The sequence below is a fragment of the Corvus cornix genome, chromosome 3 (assembly GCF_000738735.6).
Source record: "Corvus cornix cornix isolate S_Up_H32 chromosome 3, ASM73873v5, whole genome shotgun sequence".
Classification (NCBI taxonomy): Eukaryota; Metazoa; Chordata; class Aves; order Passeriformes; family Corvidae; genus Corvus; species Corvus cornix.
The window spans coordinates 84,258,587-84,281,843 of NC_047056.1; the positions used below are offsets into that span (position 1 = coordinate 84,258,587).

Sequence of the window (23,257 nt, forward strand, 5' to 3'; positions counted from 1 at the left end):
CTCCACGCGGATTGGAGGGAGGCTGCAGCCTGGCTGTTGCTGCCGGAGCTTTCTCGTGCCCGGCTGAACTCGGCAGCGCCGGGCAGCGCCTCGCCTCCGCCCCGCTCGCTGGGTTTCGTTTCCTAGGGGAGGCGCGCTGCCTGGAAGAGGAACTCGGCTGAAGCCAGAGGCGGGAACCCCGTCTCTCGCGGGGGCGCGCTCGCCGTGTTGCGGGTGCGGAGACGGAACGGCGGCCATGGACAGCGCGGGCGGCAGGGGAGCGCGGGCCAGGCGGGAGACGCGTCCCGCAGCTCCGCGGGGCCGGGGCGCGGGGAAGGGCGCAGCTCGCAGCCCCGCGCGGGGCCGCGTCGCGGGTGAATGCCCGAGCGGCGCCGCGACCCTCCGGGCCCCGCGGACGGACGGACCCCCCGCCCGGGGCGGCCGCCCGGCACGGCGAGCCCCCGCTGCCCGGGAGCTGCCCGCGGGCGCGGCGGCGGGCGGCGCAGAGGCGCTCCCCACCCCGCGGAGCAGAGCGCCGGCCGCCAGAGCCCCCGCGGCCCCGCGGAGCGTCCCGACGGTGCCCGACGGGGCACTCGCGGCCCCGGCCTGCCGCCCCCGCCGGCGGTGGACGCCCTGCGACTCCGGGAGGTGCTGTCGCGGCTCAGCCTGACCCGCGGAGACGTGTCCGAGGCGGCGACTCTGGTGAACAGGGTGATCGCGCACCTGGTCCAGGCCATCCGCGGCAAGGACGGCTGCTTCAGTTCCATCGAGCGGCAGAGCGCCGGCAGCTACTACGAGCGCGTCAAGGTGGGTGTCGGGGCGCCGGCAGCGCTCTCCCGCCGGGCTGCGGCGGCAGCGGGCGGGCGGCTCGCGCGGGCGCGCCCTGCGCTGCTCCTGCCGCGCGAGAGCAGCTCTTAGCTGGCCCTTCCCGACGAGTTAAAACTAAGAACGACTCTGTAAAGTAACCACAATGCATTATAGAATGATCAGTAACCTGCTGAATGGTGTACTTATGTGCATTCAGTCAGAGACGCTACCTGAACAGGACTCGCGTTCAAGCCGCAGAAAGCCCTGTCCTTGCACAGCACACAGGTGAGCCTGGTCTAACAACAGGACCAGTCAGGAATAGCACTGCACCAGAAGCCGTGGGCCAGGTTTTATTTCCTGTTTTTTCTTCAAAAAGCAGGACTTATGGATACAAGCTGAAAGAAGGAAAATTAAGATTAGATGTTAGAATTTTTTTACTGTGAGGGTGGTGAGACACTGGTACAGGGTGCCTGGGGAGATTGTGGATGCTCCAAACCTGGCAGTGTTCAAGGCCAGGTTGCATAAGGCCTTGAGCAACCTGATCTAGTGGAACGTATCCCTGCCCAGGGCAGGGTGGATCAGGACTAGCTTTATCTCTAGGGTTTATTCCAACCTCTTCACCTTCTATGATTAACCAGTACCTTTTTTCCTAGTTCCAGCAGACTGAAACAAAGTTAAACATGGGGACACTTTATTTTTAACTCTCTAAAACCAGCTTCAGACCTAGCAATGCATTTTTTTTCCTTAGTTGATTCCTATCTGCAAAAGGACGACTGAATCCAACATTTATGCATTAATTATTCAGAACAGCTCAAGAATCTTAAAACTATCTTTAAAAATTAATAAGTTGGAGAGCTGGGAAGTAAGCTGCAAATTGCTATTTTCCACCCCAATGCACGGTAATCTTGCAATACCACAGAAATAAACTCATATTTCACATCAGACATGATCAGTACACCAAGGTAGATAAAAACCACAACTGGTATAAAAATCTCAGGTTTTATTCTCCTAAGTTGCAGGTTGACTGTTGTATTCTCATATTTGCAGATATCTGAACCAAATGAGTTTGACATTATGCTTGTAATGCCCGTTGAAAGGATTCAGCTGGACGAGTCTGATGATACTGGAGCTTATTATTATGTATCATTCAAAAGAACTCCAAAAGAAAAGGGTTTTTTGAAGTTTTTAGATGAAGATGGAAAATTATCAGCCTTTAAAATGCTTCAAACACTAAGAGAAATTATTAAACAGGAAGTAAAAAACATTAAAGGTTAGTATTGAGAGAGTAAGGTTCAAGCGGAAGTGCTAAAAATCCAGTTACATCGTGCATATGTGTTGCCCTATTGTTAAGAACATGTATTTTCCTGCCAGTCCTGTCTCTCTGTGCCAATGGAGCTGTCACCCCTGCTGTCCCCAGTATCTCAAGTTTGCTCTTGTGTTAAGAATCACAAATACATCATAGCTGATCTTATTATGTTATTAACTCCACTATGCATATTTTCTGTATGAAAATAATAAACATTAAGAGTTCTATTGCATGTTTGGTATTTCCTACGTGACCTATACATCTTGCATCTTATCTGGAGTGTGCAAAGAGCCATTTGCTGAACTGGTAGCAAAACAAAGAGCTTTCTTTTATACAGTATCTAATATTTTAATACAGAAAACATATCCCCTTTTAGGGTTATTTTTCCCCAAAATCTTCAGAAACATTGTGGCCAAATCTGTTCACTGTGTGTTTTCAACAGGGAAGCAGTTCACTGAAAAACATTACTACATTTTGAATTCTTAGACAGTAAATCAAGCAAACACACTGTGTTCCCTATTTCAGAGAACTCCTCAACAGGCCTTCTCAATGTTTTATTTAACATCCATAGCCTGTAGGATAAAGAATGAGCGATTGAACCTAGGTATTGTTTCTGATTGCTCATGAGCTCTTTAATAAAAAATGTAACATTCTTCAAAAAAAGGTTTCATCTATCTAATCTATCTATCTAACATGAAATATCACTTTCTTTGTTACTAGATGTGGAAGTCACTGTGGCAAGGAAAAAGGTTGGAAGCCCTGCAGTAACTCTTCAGATCAAGAATCCTCCATCAGAAATATCAGTGGACATCATCTTGACTTTGGAGGCTCAGCATAGCTGGCCCCTCAGCACACAGGGCGGCCTCAAAATTGAACAATGGCTGGGAACAAAAGTCAAGAGAGATATGAGATTTAGATCACTTTATTTAGTAGCCAAGCAAAACAAAAGAGAAAAAGTTCTAAGAGGTATCTCAAATATGGACAATAATAACTTATGAAGTATCTTCTCTACAACTTGATCATTTACAAGTGCTATAGAAAGGGTATCCAGATCATGTTCAGTATTCTGCCTTCAAGATACCTTATCCTGGATAGATCCAGCTCAGACAACTGAAATCCCTCTTTAAAGCATCAGATCTGTGGTACTGCTTGTCCTGTACTGAAATGTAAATACAAACCCACCCTACCAGGCTGTATACTGATCATTAGTAAGAGCATTATATTAAATCCACTCCATCCAGACACATGGCTATGGGCCTTCCCTTGTGCTAGCACTCTTACTTAATAGCAGCATGCACTCTTTTAAGGAAATTAGAAGTAAGTTGCTAAAAACGCAGGGAACACCCCTGTACATGTGACTACATCCACAAATCAGATACTTCTGCAGGAAGCAAACTGTTTCCTATCAAGATACATTATTTCTCATTGAACTCTGGTATGGCTACAACATTTTTTCTTCCAGACCACTGTCACATACATTAGTTTGCAGAAAACATTCTGATGTATCACTGCATTATGGTAACTGATTATTGCAGCAAAAAGATTTCAAGCAATCTGGTATTAAATTAGCATGCCCATATTATCAAAAACCCAGTACAGCAGTACTGGTTTATTTGGCAATCTCTTCCTGTGCAAATTAAATGCAAAGAGTAACTGAGCCAAACAGGCAAGGGAAACAGCTGACTCACGCAAGGAAGACAAAAGTGATTGCTTGGTGTTAAAAACAGGGCATTGAGCTACGTTAGCCATTATTTTTGGAAGCACGAGCAGAAGAAGTGTTTTAGAACAGTCACCTTACCTGAAACAAACTCACAAACCTATTATTTGCACAAAGAAAACCCAGAGAACACAGTAAGAGTACAGACATTCAAAGGTAGTAGATTTCTATGAATAATACAGTTCCCTAAATCATGTTCAGCAAATCCAGGGAAGTTCAGAATTAAGCTTGAAGTAAATTCAAACATCCTTAGGAATTTAAAGCATTCAAATAATTAACTATGTCTATATTAATTACATTCTAATTGTCTTTGTGAAGCAGCTGGGGAGTTCAGGAGGAACTAACTGCATTCACTGAATTAAGATTTTTTTTTTAGTGGGTGCAAAAAAATTGCTGGTATTTAAGTCAATTACAAAATTGGGATTTTTTCCTAGCTACAGAAGCTGATGGTTAGTGCAGTGTAACCATTTAAGAGTCTTGTGCTTTACTTCAGGAAACACCTGGCGGCTCTCCTTCTCGCATATTGAAAAGGACATGATAAACAACCACGGCAACTCAAAGACATGTTGTGAATCCGATGGACCAAAGTGCTGTAGGTTGGTATTTCACAGGAATATTTTACTTTAGGCCTGTGTGAGCTGGGCTAGCACTGTCTAACACTGTTTCAGTTTAGCATTTAAGAATTTGATGTAAGAGTAATATAACACGAAGCAAGAATAAATCTTTTAGGCATAATTGTTCTACAGCAATGCAACACTGCGTGTGCTTGCTGAATGTCTGACTTGCATTTACCTAACAAAAGGTGGAAACAATCACCTTGCTGGTTTACACTCCAGACTTGCCTTAGAATGCAAAAAGATGTGACTTGTTAAATTATCTTTTCCAAATTCAGTCCTGTTTAGAAAAAGCAGCTTAAAAAAGTGATGACTCCACTTTCTGAGCAAAATTACACTTCATATCAAGGTAATTTCTAAAATGATGGTGAGAGAACTACTGAATGAGATCAAGATGAATAAATGATTTTTCATTTCTGTAAGAACTGTCTTCCACATTTCTTCAACACAGAAGAACAAAACCCACATGAGGTACAAAATCTCCTTAACAAGTAAACTAAGAAGTTGGTTTGCCAATTACATCTTGTACTGAATCAAGAAAGTCACCACAGAATTAATGCATAACTGTGTTTAAATACTTGAACCACATACTTAGAACTATGGAGAAGGTACCTAATCCATTCTTATTTTCTTTAACAGGAAAGGTTGTCTTAAGCTGCTGAAGTACCTTCTAGAGCAACTTAAAATGAAACATCCAAAAGAATTGGAAAAATTCTGTTCATATCATGTCAAAACTGCTTTTTTCCACTCCTGTGTCACGTGGCCAAATGACTCAGAGTGGCACTTGGGAGACCTGGATCATTGCTTTCAGCAATGTCTGAAATTTTTTGTGGGTTGTCTGCAAAAGTCTCAGCTGACTCACTTTTTTATTCCCCAATACAACTTGTTCAGCCTAGAAGATAAAGCAAGACATCATTTCCTTTCAAGAAAAATAAGCCATGAATTGAACAATGGATTCCCAGTATTTCACGAGAATTATTAAGAACATTGTTCACAATAATATCATGTAAACTTGCATATTTAAAACAAAAAATTCTGCACCATAAACGACTCTTCAATAGTGTGGTACTACAAAAACCAAACCAAAATAAAATCAGGAACATGAAGACAAAAATGCATGCTTTGGCCACACTGCTTAGCCATAACTCTTAAAAGAAATGTTTTAAGTAATATTTATTTTGCCTATCCAAATGTAGATATCACCATCAAAATGTCTTCAAGGTATACTAAGAACATATAGAAGAATTTGGAATAGTTCATTTCCCATGTGTAATTTCTGTATTTCCAAATACAAAGGCATCAATGACTGCATAACAGAAAAAATGACAATTTTATTTAAAACTAAGATGCAATACAGAATATCCAAAATACACTCCTGCTTTCAAAAGGAAAAAAGTCACTGGAGTTACTTCAACATTAACCAGAACAACTTCTCCAGATCACCTGTGTGGATGAAGATCTTTTGCAGAGGACAATCACAAGCAACAGTTAGCAGAGAGAGAATATTTTATCAGAGTAATATGAAGTTTCTGAAGTAACTTATCCTTTCTGAGTCTTCAGAATTGCTTTAGAAATCAGTCTTTTCACTGGGCTTTGAAGCAGTCGTTACCTAATACGCTGCAACAGAGTAGATGTTATTGTGCCAATGAGCATTTATTTGTATGATGAATCATGTAGAAAGAAATGCATCTTTCAACCTGTATCAAAGAGGAAGACTCTTGATATAAAAGGTTATCAAAACCAAAATGCAGCATGAATTGGACACTCTTGAAATTGAAATTCATATCCATTTTTCTCATGCTGAAGTAATGTGTGTGAGGAAAAAAAAAAGTAGTTTTAATATTTCCTATTACTAAAATTGTGCAGGTGAGAAGTACACAGCATTTGGGAACTGCTGTGCTGCAAATAAATAGATCTTTTGCTTTTACTTATAGAAGCCATGGGAAGTCCATATTTTTAGCCTACTTTTTGAAGGCAAAATAACCTATTGGCTTGAATAATGCCCAGATTTACCTCAATTATGAGCAAATTAAGAGGGAAGAATATTTAGAGAGTAATTTTACTAAATTATTCTCATTTTTCTGAGTTTTGTTTATTAGTTTTTATTTAATCATATGACACATAAATAAGCACAAGTTCAGACCAAGCATTGAATGAAGGAATAACTCCTTCCCATATAAATTTCTAAGAGGAGAAAACATATCCCGTTATCACTGGGAGTCTGTGTGACAGAACCTGACATCCAAATGTAAAGTGTGAATCAACTTTACCTGGAAGAAATAAAAGCTGGCCTTTGAATGTATTCTTTTCTCCATGGCTTTGTTGACATTGCTGTAGTAAATTCTGGTTTTATCCCTTAAGCTAGAATATTACATCCACAAAAACAAGAGTACAAGCTGATTTTCTTCCCCAGTTAGCCACAAACACATACTTCTTGTCATACTCTCCTCCATTAGAAGAAAAGGCAGACCTCTCTCAAAAAATCTTGAGACACAAGTCTTAACAAAAATGACTTCCAATGTTATGTTTTTAAATAAGAATAAAGAAAACTTGCTTCAGCAAACGTAAGTAATGGCAAACCAAGCAGTTTTCATTATCCTGAGAAATACTTCTGCATGCCAGTGGCATATCCGGGCAAAGGTACAGTATTTTGAAACTACATTGACAAACATTGCTTTCAATGAATAATCCAGTTCTCTGAATATAAAAGGAAAAGTTATCTTTTACATTCTTATATATCAATACTGCATTTAACTAAAAAAACTCAAACCAACCAACAAAGCCACAATATTTGTTTTTAACCAGTAGAAAATGGCTTTAGAAGTTTCATACATCACACAAGAAAAAAAAAAAAAAACCCCAACTAATTTTTATGTGAAAATAGTGTCCCAAGTGCAAAACCAGATTTACTTCTATATAAAGTTAATCCAGTTTTCTTTTCTAAGACACTTTTTAGAAGTTTGTTTAAATAGGACAGGTATGGAAAGCAATCATGAAACTTAGACATTCAAGCTCACAGATAGTAACACTACTTATAATCACATTCTCTGTTTCAGTAACTTCAAGGGATTACACTTATTTTGAGGGCTTTCTCCAAGGTCTTTGTATATCCTTTTCAATTTCTTTTCTCATTTGTGATTGTTTGTATCTTTCTGCCATGGCAACAAGCTTATCAGGAACTACCTAATAAGAAAGCAGGCAAAAAAACATGGTGAGTTTTAAATAAATCTAAACTTTTAGACTCTGCTTTATGTGAATGCTATTGATTTGTGTGTTCTCAAACTTGATTTCATTATTTATCTGGCTCCTGTCACTTTGCAAATTCTTTTCTGTAGAAATGCAGAGAGAAATCTTTTTACATAAGATTGTACTGAAATATACTGAAAAATAATCATCATAGTGTGTCTGGATTTTCAATAATATACCTATGTTTGTATCACCGTATCTGATGGCAACATATAAACAGCTAACTACAACATTATAGTTCAAACAGAAATGTATCTTTTAGTTATAATGAACAGCTGGTAAAACATCCAGTGCCACTTAAAGGTGATATCATACTATATACATACATTTAAATGTTAATTTGTATTAAATTCCTTATGGAAATTTTAAGAGCCTCTGAAGAGAAACTTTGTGACTTAAAAGAAAGTGTTGTCACAGGAATGGTTCTCATGTGCTTAGAAAAAAGCTAAAAGACAAGAAAAGAAGGGCAGGAGAAAATGGTCAGATCTCCCACCACTGGGAGGTCACAAGAGCACCTTACTAAGATCCACAGGGGTGTTTGGCATGTTTGTAATTATTTGGAAAAGAAGGTGAATAGTATCAACACACTCTCACCTCAGAGTTCTTAACGACTGAGGCTAGATGTGAAGAATTACAGACAGACTTACTAGGCAGAGTGACAGTGATGAAAGAAAAACCCCAGATACCATTCTTTTGCTCATGGAACAAAGGCAGTATCTAACAAGACTTAAACCAGGTCGGGCATAATGCTTACAATAATGCAATGTTTACTGCAAAAAGCACTGCGGGCAACTGTACTGTCACGAGGTCTTGGATCACTGATCTGTCAAAGGCAGCCCACTTCAACAGTCTGCAATGGCATGTGGCCATCAGTGGAAGTCACCCCGTCCAGAATCAGTCTCCTGATCAGCGTGGAGGGCAGTGTGTGAACGTGGTACTAACATGATTGCTCAGTCTGTGTGATTTGTGCCTGCCAGTGGCACAAATACAGTGCAAACAGCAGAGTACAAACGAATGTAAATACCTTAAAGTCTCCCTAAAAGTGCCTGGGCTTGGCAACGCTTGAACAGGTGGAGAATGCAGCCAAGACAACAAGACTGGTGGAGCAGGAAGTCATATTCCTCTAGTTCCCATTTCTTGTGTCTGACTTTATGATTGAGCAATGCTTGCCATTTGCTATCAGCAACTTTTTCTTGAGCTGGCATGAGGGACACCTTGCTAGTATATGTTTTATGTGTTGAATTGCTCTTACTGGTGAACAACTGTCCTGGCAGAATATGACAACTCTGGAAGAGTCTATTCTGCCTAAGTTTCAAACACTATTTAAAAATAAAGTTTAAAATTATGTATCTCTAGCTGAAAGTCACTACAGACTTATCAGTGGCAATAGAAGTAATGAGACAAAGTTATTTTTCAGTTGAAACATGGAATGATTTTCTTCCACAGTATCAGATCCTCTCCTAGAGCTTGAAGCATAACTTACTCCAAACTAAAATCGCAACGATTTCTTGCAAGAGTGGTTTTTGAGCAAGCACAAGGCAAGAGTGGGAAGAAGTGAGGATACAGAAACATAAAAATCTCAGTAAGATAATATCCATCATCTAGTGGCTTGTTGAGATTTTTCATGAACAATCTGGGTATCTGCTAAACATATAAGATAGGTAGGGTAGTCCAAGTGAGAAAACAGAAAAAGATAGAGATGCCATGATTTACATGGAATGCTTTTCTTGGTATTACAGAGATTACTATTTTTCCACCTGTTTCCTTAATATAGCTGTTCATGCTTCTTAAGCTTTTATATATAAAAGATCTCTTCAACATGAAACAGACACCTTTTTGTTGTACCTGTTTCTCTTTTAATATAATCTGTAGATTCAAAATCACAGAGAACATTTGGCTAACAAATGCAGCTTACTTGTTTTGAAATCGAAATATTTCTGTTTTCAGTTCTCTTCTTACTTTTACATGATGCTTTAAGAATGAAATAATGGTATTTCCATTGTCATGGGAAAAAACCCAACACTTGTCTGTAGGGATACTTCCCTTCTATCAGACATAACTAAGTTTGAGAATAATGTTGTGACTAATAGTAACTCTTGAAAGAAAGGATTCAGAGTTCCTCTTTTCTCCTCTGCACTCAGAGACGTTCCCAGTTGAACTATCACACATTACAAAAAACCAAAACCAGTTTGGGAACTTTGCAGTCTGCAGCTGAAAACAAGGCTTGAATGGTAATTACTAACTCAGAATACAAAACACAAGGCACCTCTAAAGTAGCTTCACAGTATCATTACTGGTTTCATCTCTTGCATTTTCTGAATAAAAACAAAAAACCCCACCCCAACCAAAACCCCCAAATTTGCAACGTGAAGAAATTATTAGGTGACTACTTTCTACACTTTTTTTTCCCTCCTTTTCGTCTGTCAAAAGCATCTTAGCAGGTTTGCAATAAAGCAACGTAGTATCTTTCAAAGAAGAGTTGTAAACCAGAAGACTGAGATGAAGTCCTAACCCAGGGTTTAAAATCTGATTAAGTGTCCAGAGTAAAAACCACAGGTCCTAGATAAAATCCATTTAGTATGTACTCAAACTCCCATCCAAAAAAACCAACCAACCAAATACCCCAACCCAAACAAACAAAATTTCAGCTCAAGTCAGGACTTGAACTGGGGGTTTACTATAAATCAGGCAAAATATTGTTTCTTGTTACAGCAAGAAACAGCAACACAATTGTCTCTGTTTTCTTAGATATGGTATCAAGAAAAAATATGATTCTTTAAAGAAAGAGATCACATTCCAGTTCCATTTCACATACTATTTACAAACATCAGTAAGAAAGCTTGGTAAAGTACATGCAGGTGTCACAACTGTCAGATACAATAAACAGATAAGATAGTTGAGCTTCTTCTAAGTATTGTTAATATTTACACTGTTAAACAAGAACATTGGTAAATGCATCCAGAAGTGAAATACAAATGGAATAAAATACTATGACATAAAATAGACCCTATTATTCCTCTGCACACCTCAATGTATATGTTAGTTACTTTTTCTTTGGACATGGAAGGCTTTGGTTAAAGTTCACAGTTCCTTACTGGGACTCATCTGTAAGGTAAAACACAGCTAAGGCTATCTAGGACAAGACAGACTGAAATACCCATTGTCTTTCCCTGAGATACCACAAACACTCACCAAAAAGGGTCTAAATAGGCTTAGAGCTTCATGACCTGCTTCAGGTGCTAACCCAGAACCAATATAAATCTTACCCAGTAATGTATTCTTACTTGGTTTGCTCTTTCCAGAATGTCAATCAGTTCGGACGCAAACTTCCAATCATTGCTCGTGACAAGTGTTACTGCCTCCCCAGTGCGCCTAAACAAGGAAGGAAACAACTGCTGATCTTCAAAATAACTCTTACTAGGCTTTTACTACTGACCTAGGCAGTATTACTGAGCTGGTAGAATAAAGTGGTTTGAGCATTAACTGTGCACATGACAGAGAGCTACCTTTCATAAAAATCAGAATACAGCAATTCATCTAAAATGGAGCAAATGCAAAACTAATTTAGACTTTAAGATAATAAATCTAGCATAAAGGCAACATATTTAAGTATGAAAAGACACACATTCATATAATGATTAAATGAGAAAAATCACACTTGTACAAGCCTGGGAAAGCAGCATCCAAAAACCCACCACTAAACTACACCACCATGATCGGCTGCAGACTTTAAACCATGCAGATGGCTTCTGTTCAGTGTGTTGTCTAGAAAACTAAATAACTCAGTAGCTCATGAAGAGACAAACAAGGAAGTAACATTCCAGAATATCAATGCAGACATTTTTTCTAATTCTTCCTCATATTTAAACCAGCTTTCAAACATCCTTCATTCAATAACAGAAAAACATAAAACTTGTTTGCCTTCAATTTAACAGTGAATTCATTTCAAGACATAAAGCAGTGCGTTTAGAAACATACTTTGATAGACTGAAGTCTTCACTCCCCCACCTCACATCACCTGTAGCCTCTAGAATTTGACAAGAAAAACTCCTATGCAGTGCATAAAACACAACAAAACATTGATAATACACTACTATTTTCTGGTAAACACTTACCCTGCTCTTCCCGTACGACCTATTCTATGAACATATTCTTCAATGTTGCGAGGGAAATCGAAGTTAAAAACATGAGTAATATCATGCACATCAAGGCCACGGGATGCCAAGTCAGTAGCTACCAATATTCGAACTTTGCCTACAAGAAGTACGACAGGAAGAGAATGGGAGTTTATGGAATATGCAGAAAACATACTCCACTCTATTGGTTTTCTAGCTTATAATGCACTTACTATTCTTAACACAAAGTAAAATTATGCTTGTTGCATGTCACACTGAGTTAGCTTCAAATACAAGCTGGTAAGTAAGCACCCAAAATGTCGTTTTACTGTTATTTGCATTTCACAAGTAGAACAGCACAGTGCAGGAAAAGTAAGAAACCTGCCTAGTTGATATAAAGAGTCTGTCCAAAGAACAAGAACTTCAACAACTATATTCTCAGCTGATGCTCTTGTCACAGCACTAGTCTTTTATTAGCAAGTGTCCACATAACCCTGAAGTATAACCCTACTGGCATAATCTGGAGCAGAACTGTTTCACTGAAAGCACCATCATCTGACATTTAAATTTACCATTCTGTAGACTAACACAACACCAACTTTTCCAGAAATGTCAAAAGTAATATAAACCTTACTCCAAATTATTAAACTCCCAGACATTCCAAATTTTATTATAGAGCAACCTCTTTGTTTGCTGGGTGTTTCTGTTTGTCAAATTAATAAAGTAAACGTGTAATTCAGAGCTCTTCCACATTTTTATTTCCATAGTACGCAAGAGACACAGCAATTAGAGATAGACAAGTTTTGAACACAACAAACTTTAAAAGTCTGGCCTAAACAAACCAGTACTTCAGTACAAACTCACCTTTCTTGAAGTCATCTAAAGCCTGTTCTCGATCACACTGTTCCCTGTTACCATGAAGTGACTGTACTGGAATTCCTTCGATACCAAAGTCACTTGCTAAGTCATCAGCTCTAGGGTGAAATAAAGCAATGGCTCTTAAAACAAAAGGAAAAAAGAAAGAAAGTAGTGCAGTATCTAGATTTAGATCAAAAAGACAGTGACATGACAACAAAAGCTAAATGTGTGCTTAAGGACAAAACACTACTGAGCTCAGCTGGTATTTATTATAAAATAGGAAAGGACGTCTAAGCCCCATAGAAATTACCTTTATTTATATTTTAGAGAAGTACTAGATTATTCTTGTGTTGTTCACTCAAAAAGTTCAAGTATGATACAATGACCACCCCCCACATTAATCAGGTTTTGCATGCACCAGAGGCATATGGAAGTAAACAGTGTATCATATTCATGTATCCCCAAGAATCCAAACACCCCACTTGAACTATATGAAATTGAGACTTACCACCACCATTAATGATATTAAAAAAGATACAAACTGCCAGTCAGTCTGAAGGAAGAAATAAATAATAAAAATAATACTACTAGCAGCACATTGTGGACAAGAGCTATTACAGTTGACAGTTATTATGTAAACTAAGAAACTATTCAATATTTCTATTAGGAAAAAAAAAAAACAAACAGATGTGATACTGGGAAGTGATTACATACGTAAGCTTTTTTCCCACAAAAATGATGACCTTATCTTTTGGCTTCATGGACTTAATGAAGCTATGCATGAAAGCTCTCTTTTCTTCCTCAGGGATAACAATAACTTTTTGCTGTACTGTGTTTACTGCCTGTCAAACAGCAAAAAGGGATGTTAGGTGGAAACAGAGTAATGTTTTTTTCTGTTAATTCCCGTATTGCCATGTTATAAAACTAATAACATATGATCCCACAAAAAACCATTTTAATATGTATCAGTTTGGAGTTCAAACAAAGCAGATTTCTATTTCCTAGGTGCTTCAGGAGAATAACAAAATTTACCTTTAAGCAGTTTGCCAAACCATTTATTTGCAGAGATTTAAAGGGTACAGATTAGTGAGGTGAAATAAATATAGCATTAGTGAAAAACAGATTGGAGTTCTTTAATTTGCAAATATTTTATGTTAATCCAGAGCAAGTTAGAACAATGGCAGTCTTACTTGAAATCACAGGCTTTTAAAGCAGATTCTGTAAATCTATTTGAAATTATCACTTCTAACTATTCCAGTAACAGTTCATTAAAAACTTTACTCCATTACATGTGGAAGTTACCACAGAATGTCTACGGTATATCTCATAAGTAGAATAAATGTCTAGACATTCTCATGGCACGGAATCATGATCTTTGTGGCGAGAGTTGAAGACTCAAGTACACAAAGATTCTCTCTCCACATGGGAGCCCTTCCCCCTCCCACCCAGATGTCACCTCTTCAATTAAGAGAAGCTTCTGTAAAAAGAGATGAATGCCCTAGAGAAGAGAGCTACAACAGAAGTTGATGTCTTTCAAATTCCAGTCCTCTGACAAGAAATGTCCTTTGATAAAAGCGTAGCTCTGAACAGAACAGAAAAAAAGCACATTTTGCCTCTCTTTCTACCTAAGAGTGTACTGGATACTAGGTTTCCTCATTCACTATCACTAAAAAAAGTGGAACTGAAAAGGAAAATTTCCGAAGATCTTGGGTGAACTACTGCTTCTATTAATTCTGGTGGTACTGAAGCCAACTACACATAGCTGCACAACAATGACAAATATGCAACTACATCCACGTTAGAAGTTTTGGACTTTAAAGACAGTTCTTACTCTAACAAGTATTTCCTGCTCTAGACAAGTGTCCTCCAAGAGTTTAGTACAAAGCTCCCACCCCATTTGAGAAAGAAGCAGTTAGGAAACACAAGTTCAGTTAAGGGTCTGTATGCATTAGAAGAAGACCTTCAGAAGGAAAACCAAGTAAGGAAGGAGAACTTGCTGAACTGAAATTAAGGCTGCAAAACCAAGGGCTCACACAAAAACAGCACTGTGAAGCAGAACATTCAACATGACTGATACTTGTCAGCTGTGATTCCTACTGAAGAGCTAAGACTTCCAGATGTTGTTACAGAAAAAGTGTTAGTTAATACTTTTTTAATTTTTCTGAACTTTTAAGGAAACTTTGAAACAAATAGTATGGAGCTGTTTCTTGAAAGCTCAGATTGATTACAACAGATATGTGCATTTACTTACATACAATTAGTTACAAGCGAAAATTTCCTGGCTTAAGTGTAGGTTCTTCTGCAAAAGGAAGGGGAAAAACCAAAAAAGAACCGGACAACTTACTGCTAAGTCAAGAGTGCCGACATACACAATCATGGGATTTTTCAAGTAGGATTTTGCTAGGCGACGGACGCCATCAGGCCAAGTAGCACTAAACAGGAAGTGAAGAGGGAAATACACATGAGAATAGTGTGCAAAATCTTCTCCAATTCGTTAATTTCATGATAGTAAACAGCACTCAAGCTTAAAAGGTAATTTTACTGGTTAAAAGTACAGGCAACAATTATGGAGCCTTTCTATTGGAGCCTAAGGTAATTTTAGTTTTCAACAATACCTAATAAGCAAGTATCTAGCCCGTTTTCTCTCTAAACCAACAGCTTAAATGCAAAATGTGGGAACAAAAATTATTGTTGGGATATTCAATTGTTAAGTTCCCAAAAGCTGCATAATTTCAAAATTAATCCAGGTACAGACTAGCAGAGACACTGACCACAAAGTCAGGAAATGCTTTTGGTCCCAGATGGAGAAGCATAAGTTGGCATTTCAAATTGATATGGCAAATTCTAGCACTCACAGGATACCTTACTTTTTTTGGGAGAACTCAATTGTCTTTATATTTGATATAAAACATCAGATAAGGCAGTACAAAATGGAAAAAAAAAAATTGTCAAATGGCTCATCAGGACTGACTAGACAGAATTAGAAAGAAAACTAGTAAAAATTTTAATAACTGACACATTTGTTTTGAAATTAACTTGTTCAATAACCTTATGTTCAAGTCCTGAGCACTATCATGTTTAGATACCTTGTCATAACAGTTTGTCTGTCAGGGCGCACATCTATTAGGATCTTCATTATCTGAGGTTCAAATCCCATGTCCAGCATTCTGTCAGCCTCATCTAAAACCTGTTCAGAAACAAGGCTATTTATTCTGCCTAGTCCCTCAGATAATGGTTTATTTCAGCAGGACATTACACAGAAAGATATTTTAATGGTAACTGTTTTAATTGCAGAATCTTCTCTGTAACTAACTGCAAAACCTGTTCAACTTCTATTTCACCTCCAATTTCCTTGATAGTTTTTCATTCAGTATTAAACTCACAGGCAGAACAAGAAAATTCGCAGCGCCTTTACGAGCATTTAAAGTCAATAAAGAAAAAACAACTGTTTAACAATAATTAGGTTGATGTCTAAAACTAAGCACAAATTAAAAAAACCCCAAAAAACCTATAACCAACCAAACCCAGAGGGGAGCAACCCGCTCAACACACATTAAGAAATTGTTTGTAATTTAAAGGGAAAATCTCATTTCTACCTCATTAGAGATCTCATACAGGATGAAAATATCACTTGTCAGTTTATCTCCTCATTAGAAGTAGGAAAAAAGCCAGAGCATACATTCTGACTCACACTAGGACACTGCACAACTCCCAGAGCACAAGCTCTGTTTCATCTGGCAAAAAAAAGCCAGAAGTGAACAAGTGAGCTGGAGGTCTGAGTACAACTCTTCGGAACTGATAAGTTTTCTAGTATACAAGCACACTCGTGAATGTTTTCAGTCTCATACAAAGAAAGAAGACTAACATCCAAGACTCATTTCTCCTCTGATTTATATAAACTCTACTTGAAAATTAAAGTTACATGGATTGGGCTTTTAAATATTGACAATTTCTAGTCACTTATGTGGAAATACAGGACATTGATGATAATCCCTTTCTACTGTCCTAATTTTGATGCTCCATTATTCTCTGATATTTTATTATATTAAAGGGGTTTAGTACATTATCTGTGTAAATCTCTGAAATGACAACAAATTATCAACTGAGCGACAGAAGACAAGAAATCTATTTCTTGATTTAATTCTCTTTATTTTTAGAGGGCGCATGGAGATTTCATTAACTACACGAATTCTAATAGAACAGCAAGGCTGAAACATCATTAATTTTAAATACAGAGTTGGCTGCTATGGCTTTTTCAGCAGCAGAAGCTTTCTATGCTATTAAGTACACTGGCACTTTGATGCAAAGGGAAAAGAAAGCATCTATGTCTAATAGATGGATCAGGGTAGTTGAAGTTTACTTCCCTTATTTTTGATAGCTGCTGTCAGATAGACATTAGTACTGATTTTTTCAAATGTGTCATAGCCACATCCTGGTTTATAATCTAAATGTCTTTCAACTGACATGATCTTAGGTTTCTTGTTATCTTTAAATATATAGATATTTGTTAATATTGTTCATTCCAGTTCTATTTCTTGGCAAGAAAATCTTACAAGCCAGTTCTTCCTTTCAAAATTATTTACTTTCCTCTCTCCTTTGTTTTAAATCAGTTATTGTTAAGTTTTACACTTTTTTTTTTTGTACTGAAGAATAAACGCATTACTCCAATCTACCTTCTACATCCTCCTTCATGATTTATATATATATTTTTAATTACACTTTCTCCTAAGTGCTTCCCAATTATTCAAGCCCAATTCCAATTTCCTTCCTTCTGCTTTATCAGCATGGCGTCCAAAGAAATAAGATTACTTCATGAGACTGCTGATGAATGAATTCTGATTTACATTGAACACAGGGAAACAAAAAGCAATTTTCATATGACGTATTTTGAACATCAAAAGGCTGTTTATGACAGAATTTCCAGTCTTACTTATGAAATAATGAAAAGCAGCAGCCTATCTTGAATAAATGGGTTCCTAAAAATCTGAATCAAGACTGCAATCAACTTGATGCTTCTGTCAGGCAAGAAGAGAAATTTCAACCTCAAATTCACCTTGGGTCCTGTGGCTACTCAGACATAATGAATGGTTTGGTGCTGTGGTAGGGTTTTTTTGTTTGTTTGTTTCTTGTTTTGGTTTTTTGTTTGTTTGGTAGTGGTGGGTTTTTAAAATTTTTCTAGGGGGTGGCACATCTGGTTGGTTGGGTTTTTTTAACAACTGTATCCCAATATCTGATCTTGGAAGTCATTTGGGAAACAATTGTATCATATTAGCAAGTAATTCCAAGTTTACTTTGGGAACCTTCGTAAGACTCAAGATCTTTAAATGAAAACTGTAAATGAAGCTCTTCAATGAAGAGTGTTCTTCATCCAAGGTGTTAAATTTAAAATCTAATACCACTCTCTTTTCCCTAAAGCAAGGCTGCACGATTAAATTATTTGTTGGCTGAAAACTGACAACAAAGCTCTGGAAACAGAAAGCATCATATACTAAAAAGCACAAGAAACTGCAAGGATAAAAATATAGAAAGATTACAAAAAGATAGCATTTTCAATGTCCAGTTTTTGACATGGGGCTTTGGTAGTGCAGCATTTCCTTAAAGTCTGAGGCATGAGACCTTAACCACATCACAATACAAGGTACTTGCACTGGTTGCAATCTTCTGAAAACTGCTTTTAACTGCTAGTGGTACAACAACAAATGTCTTTCCTCCTGCTTTACATCATCATATTTTTCAACTTGATAGTTAATTCTTTTTGGCATTGTCATACTGTAGTATATGCTGCACATACTGAAATGTGCTTTTGGTTCAATACCCACTGCTTTACGAAGCAGTGTGTGCCTGTAGTATGACTATACTTCACCTTGGCAGAACTGTTCCTACAGTTCTCAGAATGCAGGTTTTCAGGCCTATTTTCATCCTGCTCAGCAATTACATGTTACTGTTCTACACAAGGCTATTCTTCTGTCTTCCAATAATAAACTTTTTTCCCAGATGGTCAAATTTATAATGACCCTATACCACTGCTGGCCTTGCCAGTAAGCTCACAACTATTACCTAGAACTGGAGCTAACTTGTTATAACATGGAGAGAATTTAACTCTCACAGGGTAGTGGGGGTGGACAGAGAGCACCGCCAAATTGTCAAACTAGGCAAGAATTCAGACAAGTTAGAAATAAATTGAATATACGGAGGTGTTTTACAAATAGCAACAGTCTTACATGTTCAGCACAGCAAAAGGCAAGAATGAAATGAAGACATAAGGATTAATAGTAACATTTATAAGGCTATTTTCCCAGTGAGACCAGATGAAAGTCAGTCCCCCAACACTTAAGTATCTGTGTGTGACTCTGCTACTGCACAAGTTCTAATAAGAAACCGAGTCACTGGTAACCTTTAAAAAGAAAAGGAAAAGACAACTTCAGAAAGGCATTTCATCCATTAGTAATGAATCCTGACAAAGTGAATTTTAGAATGCCAAACGTTACTGAAAAAACAATTTAGCATCTTTGAAATGCTTGCTGTGCTAGAAGCCTATTTTATTTTTCCTAGGGAATATTTCACATCTGCAGTGCAATTATAGTAAGTATGAATCATCCCTCCAACACCCATTTCAACGTCAAGCTGTATTGTAACTAAGACTTTGGAAGTTTATAGAAAACTCCATTACAGCTTAAATTCAAACTGAGTCAACCATTTCCCAAATGGTGCATTATTCATTGCATATCAGTTACTTGCCAAATATGTTATGCTCTTCAAATTTATGAAGTTGTTCATTTGAAGATCATTCAGTCTGCCAGGAGTAGCAATAACAATATCCACACCTTTGGTAACCATGTCTATCTGTCCTTTTCGGTCCCCACCACCATAGACGCAAATACTGTAAAATAAAATGTTTTACAGAAGTAGTGTATTAAATTTCAGCTAAAGTTAATCCTTTTCAAATAAATGCCACCATGTTGTTTTAAAAGTATCACTTGGTATTAACAAGAAAAAGGAATACAGCATGACTGACAGTATCCCAGTAATCAATAAAATTAATACTGAATGACACTCCCTCAACAGCTCAGCAATAGTTTTCTGCTGAAACTGCAGTGGAAGTAATTGTGAAAGGAAGATAGTTCAACTACGTTTTGGGTTGTTCCGAAAATATTTACACAAAAAATAGATGAATGTATGAAAGGATGGATGATTTTCCAAACAGTACCATCAAAAGTCAGTTGTTTTGCTGTTGGGGTGACTGTAACACTTACTCAGAATGCTACACAAAGTTAACAGAGATCCCTACAAGTAAGTTTCAGAGTACACTAACGTCTGCTTAATTGCTTAAATGAAGATCTACACTTCCCAGGCTTGTGGATGAAACACACAAGCAGCTGATACACTAGAGAATTAGGCTTTTACCAGAAGAACCACAAAAAGGCTAGAAAAATGGGCTGATGAAAATACCATAAAGCTTAACGAAAGCAAAGACAGGGATGGAATTACCCCATGACTCAGGGTCAACCTTCTAGAAGATGGCCTTGCGGAGATGACTCTGGTGGGCAAGAACCTGAACATTATTCAGCAGTGTAATCTCACAGAAAAGAAAGCCAGGCATGTTCTACGGAGAAGGTATCAATAGGCAGCATAAAAATAACATTGGGTCATTACAGGATGAGGATGGTCACCTCACAAACAGGGACAAAGACACGGCAGAGCTGTTTAATGCATTCTTTGATGCTTGCCTTCAGTATACACGATGCACCAAGGGGATTTCAGTGCCCTGAGCTGGAGAACCATGACTGCGAGAATAATCCACTCCTAGCTGAGCCACAAATTATGCAGGATCTGCTGCTCCAGCTGGATTCCTACAGATCGATGGGGCATGATGGGATTTGTACAAGAATCCTCAAAGAGCTGGCTGATGCCATTGTGAAGCCTCCCTCAGTGATTTTTGAGCAGTCTTTGGAATCCAGAAAGGTCCCAGCTGACTGGAAGCTGGTGAACATTGTTTTGATTTTCAAGGATCCCAGCCTGTTAGTCTCACTTCAGTGCCTGATAAATTTATGGAGAGGATTATTCTGGAAGGTATTGACAAACACCTGCAAGATAATGTAGTCAGTGGCCACAGCCAGCACAGCTCCATGAAGGTGAAGTTCTGCTTGTCAAGCCTGACTTCCTTTTATGACAAGGTAACCTACCAAGATGCTCAAGGGAAGCCAGCTGATGCAACCTTTTTGGATTTCAGTAAAGCTTTCAATACTCTCACAGTATCCATCTGGACAAAATGTCCAGTATTCAGCTGATAAACACATCATGTGATGTGTGGGCAATTGGCTCACAGGTCAGGCACAAAGGGTTAGAGTGAATGGGGTGACATCGGACTGGTGACCTGTCACTAAAAGGGTCCCACAGGACTCCATCCTCAGCTGTGTTCTTGAACAGCTTCACAAATGACTTGAAGGCAGGACTGGAAGAGATACTAAGCAAGTTCACAGACGAAACTGGGAGAAGCTGTTGGCTCCCTCAAAGGTAGGGAGGCCCTGCAGGGAGACCTCCACAAATCAGAGGGCTGGGGAATCACCAACCACATGAAGTTAAACAAGGGAAAGTGCCAGATTCTGCACCTGGGATGGGACAACCCTGGATGTACAGACAGACTGGGAAATGAGATGCTGGAAAGCAGTGCCATGGAAAGGGACCTGGGGGTCCTGATCGATGGCAAGTTGAACATGAGTGAGCAGTGCCCTGGCAGCCAGGAGGGCCAACCCTGTCCTGGGGGGCATCAGGCACAGCATCCCCAGCTGGGCAAGGGAGGGGATTGTCCTGCTCTGCTCTGCACTGGGGAGGCCTCACCTCGAGTGCTGGGGGCAGTTTTGGGTGCCACAATGTTAGAAAGACATGAAACTGTTAGAGAGTGTCCAAAGGAGGGCAACAAAATGGTGAAGGGCCTTGAGGGGAAGCCATATGAGGAGCAGCTGAGGGCACTTGGTCTGTTCAGCCTGGAGAAGAGGAGACTGAGGGGAGACCTCACTGCAGTTACAACTTCCTCATGAGGGGAAGAGGAGGGACAGACACAGCTCTCTTCTCTCTGGTGACCAGTGACAGGACCTGAGGGAATGGCCTGAAGTTCTGTCAGGGGAGGTTTAGGTTGGATATTAGAGAAAGGTTCTTCACCCAGAGGGTGGCTGGGCACTGAACAGGCTCCCCAGGGAAGTGGTCACAGCACAAAGCCTGTCAGGGTTAAGTGTTTGGACAATGCTCTCAGGCACATCGTGTGACTCTTGGGGATATCCCATGCAGGGCTAAGAGCTGGACTTGATGATCTTTGTCCCTTTCAACTCAGCATATTCTGTGTGATTCTTCTCAGCTGTCAACATAGAAGGGAAAGAAACAGAAAAGCTACAATAAAGAGAATTCCAAGTGTACAAGAAATAGATCTTGACCATGAGATTAGTCAAAAGAGACATTCTGAAAATTGGGAAAATATAAACTCTGCATTTACTACTATCCCCTCCTCTCTTAAATGTAATTATTGTAGTAGGTGAATTAAGTCACAACTGGTAGGAGAAAAAATATTACGTAACAAGCCAGTGAGAAGAAAGACTACCTTTTAATTCCTTTGTATGCATACTTTGAACACTCTGCCTCTACCTGAAGTGCCAGTTCTCGAGTGGGAGCAAGGACTAACATTCCAGGCCCCCCACGCTGATCTTTGGATCTGCAACAAAGCATATTTAGAATGTTGGTATAAAAGGACAGGCAAAGTCCATCACACTTGACACTGAACATTTTTACACTGTTCTAAACTTCCTCTGTACCCTGCTGCTAATGGAATCTATGGTAACAAAACTGGTATTTATTCATCAGATTTATACTTTTTTTTCCAATACATGATTTTTATCTTCATTCGTAGAAAATCATCTCAGGGTGCAGGAGGAAGTAAGTGCAGGGGGAAGAATGCACAGCTAAACAAATCAGACCCGTGAGCAGTCCTTACATTGGTTGTGAAGTCAAGTGAATGAATCCAGGCATTAAGTATGCTAATGTCTTCCCAGTACCAGTCTGTGCTATACCAATAAGATCAATTCCTTGGAGTATGATCGGCCAAGCCTGGGACTAACATAAAACAACAAATACTTAAATGTACTTTTCATTTTTCTCTTAAGCTTCAGTTAAAGAGTCATCAAAATTGAAGACATACCTGAATTGGCGTAGGCTTTTGAAAACCAACTTTTCTTATATTAGCCATAATATCAGGATAATGCTCAAATACATCTTCAAATTTACAAACAGGATTTGGAATACTGCGCTTTTCACCTTCTTTTAAGTCATCACAAGTTATATCATTATTTTCTTTCCTGTATAGAGTTGAAGTAGTGCAATTGTTTTAAAGTCTCATTAGCTGAAAAAGTACAGCTAACACAAAACACTGTGTTTCTTAACTTTTTTAAACTCCTGGAACAAGAAAAAACAAGTTCAGGCTCTTGAATGGGACTGAATTAGTCTTCTAACTTTCTTGATAGCCTTATTATAGGAACATGTCTCCCAGAGGTATCTATTACCATTCTTTCTTAAGAATGACTAATTTGAAGTTATACATGGTTATTAACATGAACTGCAGTCCTGTCAT

At 38.8% G+C, this 23,257-nt stretch overlaps 2 protein-coding genes across 2 annotated transcripts in view; one reads left to right on the top strand and one right to left on the bottom strand.

Annotated features, from left to right (window-relative positions):
- On the top strand, nucleotides 1-7,820 carry CGAS (cyclic GMP-AMP synthase). The gene is given in 6 exon segments (XM_039569582.1): nucleotides 1-584; nucleotides 587-786; nucleotides 1,834-2,056; nucleotides 2,813-3,058; nucleotides 4,303-4,405; nucleotides 5,063-7,820. Coding segments are annotated over 6 exon segments (1,464 nt in total). The 5' UTR covers nucleotides 1-235; the 3' UTR covers nucleotides 5,406-7,820.
- The window catches only part of DDX43 (DEAD-box helicase 43), a 21,221-nt gene continuing 5,440 nt past the window's right edge, over nucleotides 7,477-23,257 (bottom strand). Inside the window, exons 6-16 of the mRNA XM_039569577.1 lie at nucleotides 22,829-22,985; nucleotides 22,625-22,743; nucleotides 22,235-22,345; nucleotides 19,381-19,522; nucleotides 15,729-15,829; nucleotides 14,987-15,074; nucleotides 13,357-13,484; nucleotides 12,649-12,758; nucleotides 11,785-11,923; nucleotides 10,954-11,041; nucleotides 7,477-7,606 (exon numbers count right to left, since the gene is read on the bottom strand). Of these exons, the coding sequence (XP_039425511.1) occupies nucleotides 7,499-7,606; nucleotides 10,954-11,041; nucleotides 11,785-11,923; nucleotides 12,649-12,758; nucleotides 13,357-13,484; nucleotides 14,987-15,074; nucleotides 15,729-15,829; nucleotides 19,381-19,522; nucleotides 22,235-22,345; nucleotides 22,625-22,743; nucleotides 22,829-22,985 (1,291 nt within the window). The 3' untranslated portion in view covers nucleotides 7,477-7,498. The remainder of the gene's footprint in view (nucleotides 7,607-10,953; nucleotides 11,042-11,784; nucleotides 11,924-12,648; nucleotides 12,759-13,356; nucleotides 13,485-14,986; nucleotides 15,075-15,728; nucleotides 15,830-19,380; nucleotides 19,523-22,234; nucleotides 22,346-22,624; nucleotides 22,744-22,828; nucleotides 22,986-23,257) is intronic.